This window comes from Melanostigma gelatinosum (genome assembly GCF_949748355.1).
Source record: "Melanostigma gelatinosum genome assembly, chromosome: 3".
NCBI classification, from domain to species: Eukaryota; Metazoa; Chordata; class Actinopteri; order Perciformes; family Zoarcidae; genus Melanostigma; species Melanostigma gelatinosum.
In genome coordinates, this window is record NC_136636.1 from 16988505 (window position 1) to 17006671 (window position 18167).

At 44.3% G+C, this 18167-nt stretch overlaps 2 protein-coding genes across 2 annotated transcripts; one reads left to right on the forward strand and one right to left on the reverse strand.

The window, feature by feature from the left end:
• The first annotated feature begins 865 nt into the window (after positions 1-865).
• On the forward strand, positions 866-7808 carry mon1bb (MON1 secretory trafficking family member Bb). The gene is made up of 7 exons (XM_079297060.1): positions 866-910; positions 1752-1830; positions 2410-2504; positions 2598-3194; positions 4014-4806; positions 5541-5688; positions 6206-7808. The coding sequence occupies exons 3-7, from the start codon at positions 2426-2428 to the stop codon at positions 6431-6433; spliced, it is 1845 nt and encodes a 614-aa protein (XP_079153186.1). The 5' UTR covers positions 866-910; positions 1752-1830; positions 2410-2425; the 3' UTR covers positions 6434-7808.
• A 1168-nt stretch (positions 7809-8976) lies between these two features.
• On the reverse strand, positions 8977-17920 carry brpf3a (bromodomain and PHD finger containing, 3a). The gene is made up of 13 exons (XM_079266371.1): positions 17804-17920; positions 15415-16944; positions 15008-15164; positions 14486-14617; positions 13997-14125; positions 13590-13902; positions 13188-13502; positions 12306-12848; positions 12167-12221; positions 11232-11320; positions 10976-11073; positions 10714-10868; positions 8977-10627 (listed from the first exon to the last, which is right to left on the reverse strand). Exons 2-13 carry the CDS (start codon positions 16923-16925, stop codon positions 10444-10446), a joined length of 3681 nt encoding a protein of 1226 aa, XP_079122497.1. The 5' UTR covers positions 16926-16944; positions 17804-17920; the 3' UTR covers positions 8977-10443.
• Positions 17921-18167: the final 247 nt, after the last annotated feature.

Genomic DNA, 18167 nt, shown 5'->3' on the forward strand with positions numbered 1-18167 from the left:
AAATTAAGACAGGTAACAGACACTGTATTTATTCTCTTTTAACCAGCCACCAGAAAACAAGCGCTGGATGAAGCCCTCGTCTCCATGATAGTGACGGACACACAGCCCATCAGTCTTGTGGATGATGTTGGATTCAGGGCATATGTGTTTGCGTTTTTGTGCACGCCAGCATCTTCTGTAGCCTGTGAAAGGGTGTTGTCAAAGGCCGGAGAGGTCGTGTCAAAAAAAAGGAATCGTTTAAAACCAAACACTGTTGAGAAACTGTTATTTCTGAATAAAAATGAATCAAATGTCCCCTGTCCTGTACATCACTGTCCAAGTTCCACAAGCATATTCAGTCCCCTCTTCCTAGTTCCACAAGCACTTTCACTGTCCTCTGCCTGCTTAAGCCCATGCCATTTTCCTAAAGTGGCATAATAACATTATTACACAACCTGCCATAACATGATACTACCATTTTGGGAAAATGTACACACACAGAACACATTAAAAAAATATTTTATTATGCACATATGTCATAATTTATGTACAGAAATGATTTGGTCATACATTTTTGTAATTCAGTCATTCCCAACAGCCATAACAGACACAACAATTCAATGCATCACATTATGTGGTTCAGATACAGCTGCCTGTGATTATACACTTGGCCAGTAGGTGGTATCGTGTGCACATGAAGCACCGAGTAATGAACCCTTTCTCGAACCAATTGGCTAAAGTGTTACGAGGCCTCATGAGGCTTCATCTCGCCATCACTAGATAAATGTAAGAACATCGCTTTGCCGATGTAACGTTAGCGTACGACATCCAGAAATGAGAACAACATCGTCATCTTTACCGTTACGACGTTTGTATGGTGAGGGTTGAGGAATCGGAAGTGACGTAGGTTACGTAGAGCAGCCCCGCTACGGTAAACAACATCCTTCAAAGAAATAGTGTTATCTTGTATTTCTTCTTTAGCTAAACTGCACATATTATTATGTCTACACTAAATTACTTATGTGCCAAAGGGTTGGATCCACAGTAGTATGTTATCATATTTACAATACTGTCCACCAGGAATGCACGGTTGGCCGGAGAGAATTACGTTTAAACCTTCAACTGGCCTGAAAATATCGTATTTAAACGTCAGTGTGGCCTAAAACAAACATTTTATCTCAACGGACACACAGGGCACTTATGTCAGACGACAAAAATAACACTACAGATCCAACACGCTTCAGGATAAGAGGTAAAATAACGTATAGTCTTTCTTCCTAAGATTTCACTGCGGTTAGCTCAGTAGACACGGATCTCCGTGGTCAACCCAGTAGACACTTACATTTAAGATGTCCTTATGGAACACTATGAGCAGCGTACAAATGTGGCTAATTAGCTGCTGGCTACGTTAGCTGTCATATCAAAAACATCCCCTAATGTCTTCCCTGAAAAGGCATGTAGCCATCCCTGTTTTATAGTTGTATTATTGAAAGCGATACAGTCCGTACATGTTTATTTCAAATCGTTGAAAGATCCGAAAACACTTTGTATATTTAGCTTATCCAGCTCAAATGTTACATCGCTATCTGGAATGTGACATGAGGAGGCGGGGCTAGGCGGGGCTAGCCGGTGCCACCGAGTAGAGTGATTGGTCAGTTTAGCCTGTCGGTACCACCGAGTAGACTGATTGGTCAGTTTAGCTTGTCAGTAGAGATTCCGGATGTCTGCTCTCGTAAGAGGAAAATTTGTTTTCTGCTTCTCATTCTTGACAGCTTGTTTGCTGCCGGGCTGCTGACGAAAGTTGATCTCGTGAATTAGATGTACAACCCTACGTTTCGACAGTACAAAATCGTAAGTGTTATTCTTTGTCTTTATCTGTCTAATTTTAGCTGACCACGATTGCTTGCAAAGCTCACTGATAAGTCGAGGCCATGAAATTGATGTGTGTGTGTGTGTGTGTGTTTCGCTTGCTAGCGGTCAATGTTAGCCATGTAACTACAGCCAGCATCGAAATACACAGTCAAATATTTATCAGAGTAAAAAAAAGTAGGCTTTTTTAACGTGAGCAAGTGAGCAGAGAAGCCCACATTAGCTTTACAAGTAAGTTAAGCTGTTAGAAACGAGTTCTGGCGGTCAAATACTTTCGTCTCTGCGTCCAGGCGACTGTCGTTTGTCTGCAGTATACATGAGCCAGACTGCTGGAGGTTGTAATCAGTGTTAAATTCCAGAGTCTGGTATCTTGTAGTTGTAATTCTCTGTAACCAGTTTTCTCTTGTACTCATGTGACGTGCCCACAGGTCCAGTATGAGTGCTCCTATTCATATGATAATGTGATGCATGCAAGGTTCAACTTCGACCACCGAAGCACATTGGGTATACAGCTGATTATTCTGAATTGTTTGGTTGAGGTGTGTGTGTTTTAATCTGTAGAGACTGGGATGTTATCATGGAGAGAGACAATCATCAAGAAGGAGAGGCACAGGGAGTGAAGATTTGTGATCCACCCTGTGAGAGCAATCCACCTGGTAAATGATTTCATCTTTCATTAAATGTCTTAATTAGCTTACAGCTTACTCTTTATCATTCATGTCATAATTACATTTTTGTTATAATTTCAGCTGACACCTTGGCGACTTCTCTCTCCCTCTTGGGGAATCACATGTTTCCTGATCCGGTGGAGAGAAACAACAGTACCACTGTTGACAAACAGGAGCCTTCAAAACCAATCCTGTCAGATGTGACGGCAGAGGAGAAAAGTGTGGACGCAGAGCCACAATCTAAGCAGGTAACTAAGCTAGAGACTGAGGAGGCAGAAATCTCTGAGTGTCAGAACAATGCGTCTTCCCAGACACTTGACGAAGGAACCGAGGATGCCGCCACTGACAATGACCGCAGCGACTCTGGGGAGTTTGTCGTTGCAATGCTGGCTAAAGCCAAGCTGGAGGAGCAAGGAATAGGTGTGAAGGGAAGGTCATCTCCCTTGTTGGAGGCCGGCATCCAGGAATCTCCCGCTTTTATGTCTCATCGTGACGAGGATGTGACTGCTGAAAGCTGGCGGCAGCACAGGAAGCATGTTTTTGTGTTGAGTGAAGCAGGCAAACCCATCTACTCCCGATATGGCAGTGAAGAGGCTCTTTCATCTACAATGGGAGTCATGATGGCGCTGGTTTCCTTCGTTCAAAGTGGAGATAATATCATCCGCTCAGTCTATTCAGGTGAGAGCATAGCTTAGGGATCTTTAGAGGTCTTTCCCCCCTCCAATATTATTACTACCACTACTGCTATTACTACCACTACTACTATTACTTATACGACAACTGCTACTACTACTACTGCTATTCATGCTACTAAAAGTAGTAATACTACTACAGCTATTAGTACGACTGCTACTAGTACTGCTAATTCTATTGCCATTACTACTACTACTACTGTGATAGTAAATACTACGACCAATACTACAGCTATTACTATGACGACGGATACTATGTCTTCTACTACTTCTTCTAATTACTAATACTTCGACTACTAATAATACTTCTACTACAACTTCTACTGCTACAAATATCACCACTGATGAATTTTTTTAAGCCACAGAAACTGTTCAAATATCAAAATGTTCAGCTCTTTCAGGAGAGGTGTGGTATGACTTTTCATATTTGTAATCTTTAAGCTTTTTGAATTATTAAGCTTTTTGCAATTTGTTTTTGAATTGGATATCTATTTTCAGCAATGTTTTTGCGATTAATTTCAGTTTTCAGCATTCAAACGCATTTTCAGCAGGAAATGCTTTTTCTAGTTGTAAATGTAATTGTCTAATTACATAAATGAGAGCAAGTGAAGACATTTCACAGAGGATTGTGTAATGTGTAGGAGCAGCTAGTGAATGTGGACGCATTAGTTATTACCAACTGACAAAAAGTCCAATATTTTTGAGTGCAGAGCTGTTGATCACTAGGGGCATTGCTAGTAGACATTCAATGTTACTTCCAGTATTATCCTTAATGTTTTCTGATGTCTTTTCTTCCTTCCATCAGCGGAGCACACCGTGGTGTTTCTACAGAAAGGGCCCCTAGTGCTGGTCTGTGTCTCCAATAGTCGTCAGACTGAGCAGCAGCTCCGTGGAGAGCTCCTCTATGTGTACTACCAGATCATCAGCATGCTCACCCAGGCCAGCATCTCCCGAATCTTTGAACACAAGAAAAACTACGACCTGAGGAGACTCCTGGCGGGCTCAGAGAAGATCCTGGACGGTCTTCTCAACCTGGTGGATTCTGACCCCAGTTTCCTGCTTGCAGCAGTACACTGCTTGCCCTTAGCCTCCTCGCTCAGGGACTCTCTCAGCCAGATCCTGCTGAAAGCAATCACCCCCAATCTGGTTTTCTCCATCCTCATTGCCAACAACCAGCTGCTCACCATCGTCCAAGAAAAGACGGTCATCGAGGATGCCAGGCTGGAGCCCGCTGACGTCCACCTCCTGCTCAACCTGATCGGCGCTTCCTCTGCCTTTCAGGCCGGGGAGATCTGGACTCCCATCTGCCTCCCCCTCTTTAATCCTGACTGTTACTTTTATGCATACATTTCTTACCTGGACCCTCCAGAATGCACTGTTTGCTTGCTGCTGCTCTCGACAGACAAGGAGGCGTTCTACGCCGTGGCCGAGTGCAAGAGGAAGATAGAGGAGGCCATGACGGCTCAGAACTCCCTGAGCCTCATCGCCAAAGTCCAGTCGTACAGCGTGAGCCAGGTGGGCGTCTCAGACCTCAGACACTTCATGTACAAGCCCTTTGATGTGCCAGACAACTACCGCCAGCTAACACAGTTCACCAGGTGTGTGTTTGTGTGTGTCTGTTGTTCTCTGTGCAACTACAGCAGGGATATTTTAGCCTAACCTGGTGCCTTATGTTTAAAAAAAGGAGAAAAGTCATTCAATTTGTGCTTTTGTAAAACATTATAACACTGCATGTAGGCACATTTGACGGTGCTACTTGTCATGTGTAATACCTCTTTTTGGTTTTATAAATGTGTCTGAGGATAACATTTTCTTAGTCTCAAGAAGTGTAAATACCTTGTATAAGAGAAAGCATGAAAGCCCATTTACTCTATTCGGAAAATACAGCTTAGTGTGGTTAGTGTTAAAAGATCAAAGTGCCCTGGTCAGAATACAGTGTTTTTTTAAAATGAGGTTCCTGTTACAAGCACACAGAGAAATAAAAATGATCAGAAATTCAAATTGCCTTCCAATAACCCTGGCAATTCACTCCACTTATCTCTCAATGAGCTGAACTAAAAGCATTCGGTGCTTTATTAAATACGCCAGCCGCCAATCGAAACCTTGAAAGTGAAATCATACAAATAATCACAGCCCTACATGTTAAATAATAACATTATTTACATGGCTCAGAATAAAGTTACAAAAAGAGCGTTTTGTTAGGCCGTGCATCTTTGTGTCATTAGTACACCATAGCCCTTGTGTTTTTGTATTCCACTCTTATCTTTGTTTTACGTGGGAACTTTGTATGCCTTTCCTGTCTGTAACCTGTACAATGTGTTGTTGCATGCAGCCCAGAGATGGAGGCCCCATACAGCAGTGAAGAGGAAAAGATGAGGCTGCTGGACCTTTATCGTTATATGCACAGCCGCATCCACAGCACCTCAAGACCCCTCAAGCTCATCTACCACGTCGCTGAGAGGGAAACTCTGCTAGCCTGGGTATGTAGAGACATGATCACTGTCACCGCATACAACTGGTTCTGAATACTGTCATGGCATTTATTCATTGCAATTAGTCAGCTTTAGCAGTGCAGGTATGTGGCTCTTTTTAGGAATCTGTAAAGGGAGTGGATGAGTGAAAATGTCCGGCATGAATATACTGTACTGTAAAAACAAGGCACAGAAACCAAACGCCACCACAACGCACTATTGGGGTCAGGGAGATCTGCTGCTCAGGCTTTTCTGCATGGGGCACACTGGGCCCAGGTGTGTCCCATGATGCTGATTACTCTCCAGGTGTGCAGCCCTGGAGCCACAGCAGAGGATCCACACAGAGGGTTAGGTGTCTGTAGCTTCATGTTAAACAAACAGTACCGATCTTCTCCAACTCTCAGAAGGAAAAAAGCGAATAAGAGTATTTCCCAAAATGAGAAACAATACTACTTATAACAATGTGCACACTGCCTGATTGTTTCAGTTTGCTAAAATAACACCTCTCTGTTCCTCTCTGCTGTAGGTCACGAGTAAGTTTGAGCTGTACACCTGCTTCAGTCCTCTGGTGACGAAGGCCTGCGCTATCACCGCTATCACTAAGCTTCTACGGTGGATTAAAAAGGAGGAGGACCGTCTGTTCATCAGATACCCCCAAAAGTATTCAACCACCCCGAACCCCAGCAAGAGCTCTCGAGGCGGGAAATCTGACCAGCAAGACTCCACGGAGAACGGCTTCTTATCTCTTCTATAGGACTCTCCTGGCGCTCGGCCTCACTCAACAATAGTTTGTACACTGGTTCCAAGATATTTTTGAACACCCCCCTTTGACTCTTGTTGGACTTGACAGACATCGACTACTGGAATCTCTACAACACTACACAAGTTTTACACGATTTAAGAAGGAATGAACCCTTTCAAGCGCGTAGTATTCCTTTACCTTAACTAGAAAGCATGTCATTGGATCACTGCTTTCCATCAGAAAGTCGGGGCAAAAAAACAGCGTCAGTACGTTTTTAAAATCGAACTGTGGTAGAAAATAATTGCGATGATATTTAATTGTATGTTTTTATATTATTTTATTACTGTAACAAGAAGGAAAATGTCCTCGCGGACAGTGAATGTATCCCACAGATAAGACGGTCTATTCCTATGCTGTAACTATTCACGGCAGTAAGTTAAGATGAGGCGTGAAATGAACTTAAGCTACCTTTCTCAGACTAGTTCTTTGATTTTCTTAGATAGATCAAGTGTGTTACAAAACAGGATATGCAAATAATTTATGTATGTTGAGTGTTTGGGCTCAACATGAACTGGAATAACAACAAACTGGACCTGCCAGAGCAGGGCTGGGCCGCCATGCGTCATACGTGGTGGCACGTCCCCGTGACGGAACTTGAAAACGTGTCGTTTCACATCCCGCTGATGATTCTCCATCACATTCAAATGATCAGGTTTCATTCATGTTACATTATGTGCAGAAAACAAGTTGGACATCCCAGCCTGGTTGACCTGATCACTTTACATGAGTGTCATTGTTTGTGCTTTCATTGTCATCTAGTGAAGCTAAGAAGACGCCACTGAGCTCACGCAGTGTTTATCTGCAGGTACTTCTAGTAGGATGGTCAGTCGACACCTGATGTAATGACTTCAGGCGACTCATCCTTTTGGATAATAGTTTTGTAATGATTGTCTATAAACGGTAGCCTCATCCTTGTGTCCTTTGAGGAATTTCCTGTCAATTAAAGTCTTAAGAGTATGTCTATAGTATTATGAAATAAATCCCAGGTTGCACAAATCTACACTTGTTCTGATTAGTTTAGAGATGTTGATGTGAATGAGCTTCATTTATAATTTACCAGAAAATGACATGAACTTTACAGAAAAACGCTTGATTTTCTGGGTCTGACATTTCTGAAATATTTTCCTGTGAGTTTCTTGGACTTAATTTGGTACTTATTATTATTTAAGGAAAACAGGAAGTTGATTGACTGCCAGTTAACTGCTTGCGTAACTTGAGTTTTTTTGTATTGTTTGCATGGCAGGTGAGATGCAATTATGGGAAAAGTATTTAAAGGCAAGCATTCAGTTGAACAAATATGAAGAATAAAGTTTCCAACAGCAAATAAGTAATGAGTGAGTATTTACTTTGATTTCTGAGAAGTGATTATGCTATAATCAGAACCATATTACATAGTCATTTTCCTGGGAACATCAAGAACGCTATTAGGAATTAAGGGACCCATGAAATCAAGCATTACCAAAACCATGATGTCTTTGTGTCATTGCGCTGTGTTCAACTTCAGGGCTTGACGATACCTGAAGGCCTCATCTGACCCTCCGTCACAGCAATTACCCAAAACAGTATGACCTAGTATTTGCCTTTTAACGGTCAACAAAGTGTTAATACCAGTGGTTAACTTAATGAGTTTCAAGATATGTTTAGAGTACAAGCTTTGACGTGTGACTAATACAATGTAGACACTTGGTAAATATTATTTAATCTCTTTCAGTGACCTACTGTAACTCACAACACATTCAGGAACTTGCAGTGAGTTTCTTGGCCGCAATTGACGCCTTATAAATCAGCAAGGCCGAGATCCTCCTCGTGGCACTGGCCCCGCAGTGGCTAGTCTGTGGCAAGCATCAGTCAGGTGTCAGGACTGTGGCACCTCACTGACTAGAAATGTGGCTCCGCCCGCTCAGCTCGGCAGCTTCTTCACGGCTGCCGAACGAGTGCCGCTCACTTGCCACAGTTGTGACACCTGACTGACGCTAGCCACTGACGTGCCACTGTCAGCCGTCTCACTCGCTGTCTCTCATAGAAATGGGTCGAGCAGGTGACCGGTTGTGCTGTGTATTGTTTAAGTATATTAGTGTGGGTGAAGCAGAGTGTGCACGTCTAACCCCAGTTGGGTACAGGTGCAGCACTAAAGCAGCATACAAAGACTGGATCTTCAAGGCTTTTGTCAGGCAAAGACCTTGAAATATTTTCCTAGAAATGTGGAAGAGCCTGTGGTGATACGGGACTCTCAGAAAGCCACGTTCACTTAAAACATTCATGTAATCTCACTTCTAATACTTCGAGTCTCTCTTGACTAAAAAGACGTGAACTCAGGTAACACCATGTACTGAGCTGAGCAGGTGAAACGCGATTAGATCTCTCACACACACACACACACGTGCACGCACATGCAGTTGTTTCAAACAGCATTTATTCTTGTGTGAGAAAATATTGTCTCAGGCAGATTATAGATCTTTCAGTACAATTCAAATGACAAGATCAAAAATCTCCTGTGCCACCCAAGAAAGAAAAAAAAACAGCTTTTGTAGACTAGTGCGGTGACTGCTGCCTACTGAGCTCAGGTGTCGCGCCGCCTCACTTCTAGAGAATATATTCGGACATGTTGGTGAATACCACCACGGTTACAAAGAGCTACTTAGCATCATACATAAATCTTTTACTTTTTAAATAACACTCTTGATTGCCATCAATTATAAATTAAAATCTAAATTTGATTTTTGCATTCCTTAAATTACTTCATGTAAGCCAATATAAACAGATTTACATATTTACAAAACTATACACATGCACCTTTACTACACTGAGGTTGTATTCATATATGTATATACTGTACACCACACACATTGCCACATATATGGCTCCAGGAGTCACTAATCCTACAAGTCTTCTTTAAAACTCTTTGTGCTTTTCAAGTCATTTCAGCCGGATTTGCAAGTTCTTCAGCGAGTGATCGCAGTAGAATTTGTCATAACCACACAACAATCAGCTTCATCTTTGTAGTGGCTTCACACCTCACTAACCAAGTAGCTGCACCGGGTACTCCAACATCCTAGTATCATAACACAGTTTCACAATATGGGAAAAAAATAATTAAAGACCTCTAAAGTCCCACCGACAGCGCGTCATATCTGGACTAAAAGTTCCACATTGGCCTTGACATCTGGTATCAGTATTTCTATTTATTTCAAATTGTTCTTTTGTATTAACTGAGCAATTCTCACAATTGTTGAATAAAATGTGGACACACTCAAAACATACTCAGGAGTCATACGAAGTTATGATCCACCGCTGGGTTGGATGTAAATATAATGTCAAAGCCAGCTTGAGCAGGTTTGATTTGGTTATTTTAAATAACGCTCAGTTCGATCGATATTTTTTAGATATATATATAGATAGAGAGATAGAGAGATAGAGAGATAAAGAGATAGATAGATAGATATATGATGGTTTTAAGTGTGGTGCTCTTTACATTGATTTGAAAATATAGTTTACAGATATACACCACTTAGAATTATAATTTATAAAAGGTAACTCTTCTTCTGTGGTGTCCAGACATGACGGGAACATTGAGTGGGACTTTCACACTTTAAACACAGTGACACTTCAATGGCAAATACAATCCAAATATATTTGGAATCAAGACATTCCCTTTCATGTTTACACTTCGCTTACCCAAGTCTCGACTCACTTTGGCCTAAAATAAAAACTTTCTATAGACACGTAGCAACAGTGGTTGTGTAAAATCTTTTACAAAAATCACATGAATAAATGAACAAATTCATCTAGGAAAACGTCTTCAAGCACCTCTCTCGCCATTGTTATAAATCAGAGAAACAGTTTTATGACAGAAATACACCAACTGTTAACCTTCTGTTTTACGCTCCCACCTTTAAGAGCGTCGACGAAGCTTCTATACATATAACCACACAGCCTGGTTAAGAGGATAAAATCTTAAAACCTTATATAAAATTGGATGGAGTGAAGTTCAGATTCCCTCTCACGTGATTTAAATGTACCATGGCCCGGTCGTATGCGGTGTGTACAGACTTGCGAACACTGGGTTTCTTGCCTTCCATTAGGCGCAGTTTGTCTACAGTGTCATCCATCCCCATCGGCAGCAGTTTGTTCCGAGGGAGCCACTGCCTGAAAACCCATGAGGCACAATTTTCAAAGTGACCAAGACGCCATTGTTGTTAAATATTAAAATGTGTTGCCTGTCTGAATCTTACCACGTTCTTTTGGTGTCAAAGAAAAGCACCAAGAAGAGCTTTTCCCCTTCTTCCGTTTCTCTCCAGTCGCCCAGTTTGAGCACCTCCACGGGAGGCACGGGAATGGGGATGCCGTTGTGAAGAAGCCCTTCCTGGGGCATGTCTGGATCAACGATCTGTAACCACAAACTACGTCAGTTAAACTTGACGAGTTATCGAGCCCCTCTACGGGATGCAATGAGGCCTTGTTCTTCGTCAGCTTTGAGACCAAATAGGTCCTCACCATGGCTGGGTATGATGGATATCCTCTGCATTTGGCCCAAACCAGGTCCAGAGGTCCGAGCTCGGCCTCACTATCTACAGACAGAAGCGTGGACTGTCCTGTGAACATCCAATTAATATGTATTCAGGACACGTCTTGAGCCGCAACTGAAAATTTCATGAAATGGTATTGCTCATAAAAAAAGCTTTGTGTGCAAAATGTTACATTATGCATCCATTAAACACTCAGAAATTGATTAAGGCATTCTCATACACACCAGACCCACAGATGTCTCCATGGTCACAGTTAGGAACCTTTGCCAACGCAGGTTTACCACGACTTCGTTTGGGTGGGGAGACACTACAGCTGCAGACAAGCGGAGAGAAAAGCAAGAGAGGTTAACGCACAATGTACGGTCAGACTATATATTCTAGAGGTGTCCCCGACTAAGAATTGATTGGACATTCATGTTGCCATCGCTGAGCTGTCATTTAAGAATTGTTGTGCGTTTCTGTAGTTGCGGCGAGTCAGTAGACAGACTGACACGGTTTCTTGTGGTTGTAAATTAAACTTTCGGTCCCGATTCCATATCCACCCATTGTATTAATCCACAGGAGGGAAACAAGATAACATAAGATGATCTTTTATTAGCACCACAGCGGGGACATTTGCCGGACAGACGGACGGACGGACAGACATGCCTCCCCCTGTTGATTTTAGAGAATCGGTCATAAATTCAAAATATATCTAATCATATTAATAAATGTGGGCCTATTCTTCGATTTTGAAAAGGCTATGTTGTTATTTATGATCCTTTGTTTCATAACCACATGTTCTAGTCACTGTGGCAGTGAAATCAGGCTCCTTTGATCGAATCGTCAAATACCAGAGTATTCGGGGTCACCCCGAGACAGTTTAACAGCTAAGCATTTCAAAGACAATGGGCCCCATGCAAGAACATTTTCTCATTCTCATGCTAAACTTCTTACTTCTTTCTTTGAGGCTACAAGTTGGATTCACTAAACTCTCTGGGCTGCACAAACTTGTCGTTAACGGCTTGTTTCAGCCTGATGAATGCAACTTGCTCATGACGAAGTGCACATTTGTGAGATTCGTAAGATAATTAGCATAAACAACAACCCTAAAATTGCTATAAAAGGCTACCTATTCCCTCCTGTGTTGGGCCCATTGCCTCTGTGACTCAATACTCACGTTAGTTTTTGGTCGTCATCATGGTCTGCAGAGGTGTGCTTTCCATTAGTCAGGCCTAGCAGAAACACCAATGAAATGGTGACAAATATGGACTTTTTTGAATCTCTCGCTGCATTGAAGTGATGCATTTTGTCCTTACCTGCTTCTCTGGGTGGTGGAGGGAGTTTGTCTGCCTCACTTTCTGAGCTCGGACCTCTGGACCTCAGGTGGTGTGAGGAAGGAGAGAGAGGTGCAGGGGAGGCGTTTGGAGTGGGAGGTAAGGTGGTGATGATGTTGGTCACGCTGTGTGAATTTGGGCTGACGGGGGTGCTGTCCAACCCGTTGGTTTTACCGTTCTGCTGTGGTGGGAACTTGTTTTTTACCATTCGCGCCCCATTTTTAGCTTTTTTAAACAGAACAGACGTACGACGACCAACTCCAACCAACGGCAGAGTCGGGGGTGTCCCCAGCGGAGTGACCTCATGAACCGCCTCCTGTTGTGACGATGGCGTTTCACCAACTTCAGCCTCATCTTCGCCTTGGCTTTTGCTTCCACTGCGGGAGGACCTCTGACGCTTGTAGGAGCGTCCGGGAGACCGTCGCCCTCCAGGTACGATGCCCAGGACCGGAGGTTCCAGAGGAGGATCTCCCGGCAGTGGCGATGATACCGGGCAGGTGAGCTCCAGCACAGGTGGAGAGTCATCTGGATCAAAGAGAAATGTATTGAAGGATCATGAATACAGCTGAAACGATGAGGATTTGCTGCTTTTCTATGTTTCATTCATTTTAAAATGATGATGATTTTGTCTGTTGATCAGACAAAGCAAGACTCTGGAAGGCGTCACATAGGACTTTAGGGAATTATAATAGGCATCACAATTTGACATGCACTAGACAAAATTATTAAAACGGCAGATTATTCGACAATGCAAATATCTGTTAGTTGCTCTAAATACAACAAATAATCTGCCATTACTGCCGACATTATGTCAGCAATGGCCAAATGGCACAAAAAATATTAAAAGTATAGTTTTTTTTTTACCTTTCCCAGAGTTTGACATGGCGGTCAAAGGTCCCTTTGTCTTCTTCTTCTTCTTTTCCTTCGTCTCTTCCTCCTCCTCCTCCTCCTCTTCCTTTCCTTCGTCGTCCTTGCCATTCACAGACTGCGAGTTCTGCTGCTGCTGGTGGTTCATCTTCTGTTTGAGAGAGTTGATCTCTCGGCGCAGCAACCGGATGCGTTTGGTTCGACCACCACTGGTGCGCATGGATGCGACCACGTCCAGTTTGTCCAGTAAGGCCTTCAGCTGTTCGTCTGTGGTTAAGTGCAGTCGGTTCTCCGGGTCCAACAGAGAGTCGACTGAAGAGGGAAGAAGAAAAAAAGGAAACAGATGAGGCATGAGGGTTATGATCGTGGAGAAATAGCTTGTTCCCGCTCTCAACTCACCGTCGTCCCATGTACAGTTGTAGAAGCCATGTCTGTTCGGGGACTCTGGGAGATGCATCCCAGTGCTGGGGTCCAGGCCGATGCTCTGAGACTGCCTGTGGGCGTGACGGAGGACGGCTCCACCAACCTCCCGGAGTTGTAAGGCTGTCTTGTGAAACATGGTGTCCTTGGAGTTGTACTTGAGGCAGTTGGAGATCATGAGGTTAAAGTCCTTCTCTAGGTCCGCGATGGAGCAATAGGCATGTCCCTCCAGTTTGGTACACATGGTGGAGAGGTCCATGGGTTGGGAAATAAACTCTAGGTAATCTGGGACCTCAGTGAATGATAAAAATAAGACCGTTAGCCGAGTCAAAGCCAAAGCACTTATGCTGCTTGATATGAAGTGTGTATTTAAGCACTGCACCAACCTCTGACAGATTGACCGGCTGAGAGAAGATTTTTGCCGTGTCCTTCTCCTGCAGCTGTTCCAAAGTGGATCGCAGAAGAACCAACGCGGGGGTCAACTTCAACTCAAGAGCAGCCTGCTGAATTTTCATCTATGGAGCCGTGACGTAAACACACACGCGGGTGAGGAGCGGACTAACAAAGTCACTCTACGGTGGGTCAAATGAACGGCTAACTCTAAAGAGAACAGAGATAAACGCCGCATCTAACGACAATCCAAACATATTGAGGTATCCGTCACAGAGGACAAAAAATAAAACATTGGATTTTGGGCAAATTGCTGAAACAATGAATCTACTATCAAATTGTTGCTGAATCATTTTCTCACAATTACTTGCAAAATAGTTTCAGCTCCAATACATCAGCTTATGAATGAGAATGCTGACGGGAGCCTTGTAAAAAAAATAACCCCAAATAATTATAGCTCATCTAGCACTTCCTCTGCAACGCACCTGTTCTCTCTTTAGCCTCTCTCTCTTGCGGATGAGTTCCACCAGAAGCCTGGCTCTCTCCAGGTCTTGCCTCAACTTCTGCCAGTATCGTAGCTCCTCTCTTGCGGCACACAGCTTCTCATCAGGCTCCCTCTGAACACAAAGAGAACACACTTCTTGTTTGGCTTTAATCCACCACAATCAGTCTTTCCTCTGGCTTTGTGCTGGAGAGCAGTGAGCAGATAGTCTGGCTCTGAGACTCAAGTGTGCTGCAGGTTCCAGACTCTTATTGGGAAGTGGATTTATTAGTCCCCTACAAGTTTTCCAGCAAGAAAGAAAATCACAAGGATCAGGTCATATGTCCAAGAAGCAGAGCAACCATGGGGACATTACTGTAAAAATGTACAATCCCAAAACTCACCAAAGAGTAAATCTTTTTTAACTTGTTTAAATGCCGTAACAGCTTAAGGCATCTCCTGCCATTTGTTTAATTCTCTCATTTTTATTTTAAACGCACACACTGGTCATTATCGCTCCCCTCACCTGCTCTGCAGTCCTTTGGGCCTGTAGATGGGAATGGAGTCGGCGTATTAAAGGCATCCCATTTCGTGACTGTCGTTTCAGTAACCAGTAGTTATGAAGCCTCTGCATGAACTGATTCTTCCTCTGGACTTCAACTCCTGTGCAGATCTTGTTCAGCCTGTGGAGACGTAACCGTTACACATCAAAACCTGGCGGTCATAATAATACCACTAACATATGATAAGGTGGTAAGTTATGTTAAGTATCAATACAGGTATACATTACTCTTTCTTAATGCACTGGATCAAAAATGAATTACTGTGGAACCCTGCAAGAATACTAATAATATCTTGTAAGGCAGCAGACACCACAGGAAATTAATAAGGCATGCTGGGTATGTAAATTTCGACAGTATGCCAATGTCACACCTGTGAGAGGGGATCTGAGGCACGAGCAGCACAGGCACAGTTGAGCGGCGTGTCGACCGACCAGCCCCCTTCGCGTTCTTCTTCTTCTGGCCCTTGGTAGCCTTCTTGTTTGGTGGTGGGGGTGGGGGGCTTTGAGTGTAGGACCTTTGACCCCGGTTACCCCGGCCCCCCACCATTCTCCCTTCAACTGACTCGTCTCCAGACCCGTCCCGCCGAGACCCCACTGGAGAGTGATGCTCACAGAAAGCCGTCTTCTTCACAGAGAAGGTGGTACCGTTGACACCCGTCTCCCGGACTGGGTCTATCTTCATGAACAGGCCAGCCTTCTGTGCGCAGGTGACATGAAAGGCCCTGTAGCAGTTGGCTTTGTGGCACTGAATGGACGCTCCTCTGCCTTTCTGCTTACACAGGTAGCAGGTGAGTTTCCAGCGAGCAGGAGGGATGTTATTGACCCCCTCGACGGGCTCCAAAAACACCGTGTTGGCAAAGCACACCTCTGGGATCCATATGGCGCAGACAACGTGGGCCCAACGTCCATCACTTGTCTGTTTGAAGGCACCTCCTCGGTTGGGACAGAGCACACAGTCTACAGGACGGGAGGGGGACTGCAGGCAGCAGCGGCACAGCCACTGACCCTCAGGTACGTAGGGCACGCCGTAACACTCCTGGTGGACGGCTAGATTGCAAATGTCACAGAACAGGATGACATTACTGTTCAAACATTCGTCATCCAGACAGACGCAGCAGAAGGCATCCTCGTCCACGGCACTCTGGGACAGAGCCTGGTTTCGGGACTCCAAGATGGATTCCCTCTCCAGGCGGTCGATCAGCAGCTCAAAGGTGTCCGCGGATACGGAGGCATAGCCGTCACACACCCTCTTTTGGTTCACCATATCCAGCCAGGCCAGGTCCTCCTCGTCCATGTCGTACTCAGCCACACTGTCCTGTTCCTCCATCGACTTTTCTATGAAACGATAGTAGGCTGTCGGGAGAGGAGGCGCCTCTGAGGGGCAAACTGAACTCAGCACACGAAAGATGGGCTCAGGCAGAGGGATTTGGTGGGACGGTTGCTGGAGCGAATTAGTAGGTCCCGTGTGCTGCTGGGAGCCGGACCGTTGGTTCTGGTGAGACACATTTTTACCACTCTTCCTGCTTTTACTGTTTGAGGGTTTCCTCCACGATCTAGTTTTAGTCTGCGTTTGTTCACTGTTCTCCTTGTTGCTGTTGCACTCGGCAATGTCCTGGGCCATCATCTCGTCCTCGGTAATAACTGGCAGAGCATCCGTGATGTTAATGCGATGGAGCCTCCCCTCCAGGTCCACTTCCACTATTTTCTGCGCCTGAGCGTACGTCAAAGTCTCCCTGGATGGAGAGAGCTGCAGTCTGTAGGGCGAGGGGGGCCGCAACTGTCCAGACGATCCCCTGCCCCTTCCTCTCCCTCTGCCTCGGCCCCTACCCATGTTGAGTCCGCTAGCAACTGTCTCACATTCCCACCTCCTCACCTTCCGCATGGGAGTTCAAACCAGCTCCCTAACAAATACAAAGGGAAGAAAATGATTGAATGCAATGTGTGTCAACAATTTCTACTTTGCATAATTGCCTTTTTACATGAATAGTTCAATAATTTGGTGACAAAGTGATATCATATTCTGCCCTCAGAGCTTGTTTTATATTTTGTGTTACCCTGATTAATCATGCTCCTTTATACTGCTGCCAATGTCAAGAGTGCAATCTCATTTGCATTTTTGTTGTGTTTCCTTTTCAATTCTAGACACAATAGTTGGGGGGAAAAGGGGTCAACTCTGGTGCTGTTGTATTAAAAACACAGCATGTTACCTCAAGTACTCTTGCTGCACAAACACAACTACAGTTAGTTGTACTGCTCGCATGTATGCACCTACGCTGCCTCTCCATTGGTCTAATCAGGAGTCTGTACCCGCCCCCCATTCCCTCAGCCCAATCAAATGCCAGTATCCTCTATTTTTTAGCTCTCCCCTGTTGCTGTGCGTAGTTAGGTTGACGAGCGCTAAATACCAACCCGAGTATCTAACATCTGTCAGCCATTTTAAGCGCACAACAGCAGAGACAACACTTGGATTGCAAGTTGATTAGTAGCCCAATTACACATGCCAACAGCAACCAGAAAGCAGACGCACTGTATGCGCCGTGCCTAAATGCATAAATTACTTGCATGTAAACGTTAGATCACGACACCGCAAATGTGCAACGTTTCGTCTACAGCTTTGTACTCCAGACCCCTGCAAAAACACTGTCTGGTTGATGTGATAACAATACTCGGTCGGACAGGACACAGAAGTCGTGTAACGTTAACAAGACGGCAGGTTTCCTCAGCAACGCTGACAGTGCTGAACATGTCGGAGTGGTTTACCTTGTGAAATCGTCCTCTGCAGTGCGAGTGCCAAACAGAAAAACTGCACCTAGCTAAATGTCAGCTAGTGACAGACTACAACCAAGGCGGACATGCTAGCCGTTAGCTTAGCTAGCCGGTAATTTCAGGAGCGACAGCGTCATCTTCAGCACTTCAGTTCTCCGCCGTGACTTCGGTCAAACACACAAACTCGGCCTGGTTTCATAGTTGTGGTTTAAACCTGTCAAACGATGTCGGTTCCCAAATCAAGGGTTGCGAAATTCTGAAGATATCAAATTAATGTTCCTTGGATGAGGCTAAATATTCAGTCGAGATGGGTTGAAAAATACGCCCCTTTGGAAAAAAAACACCTCAGCCAATTGTA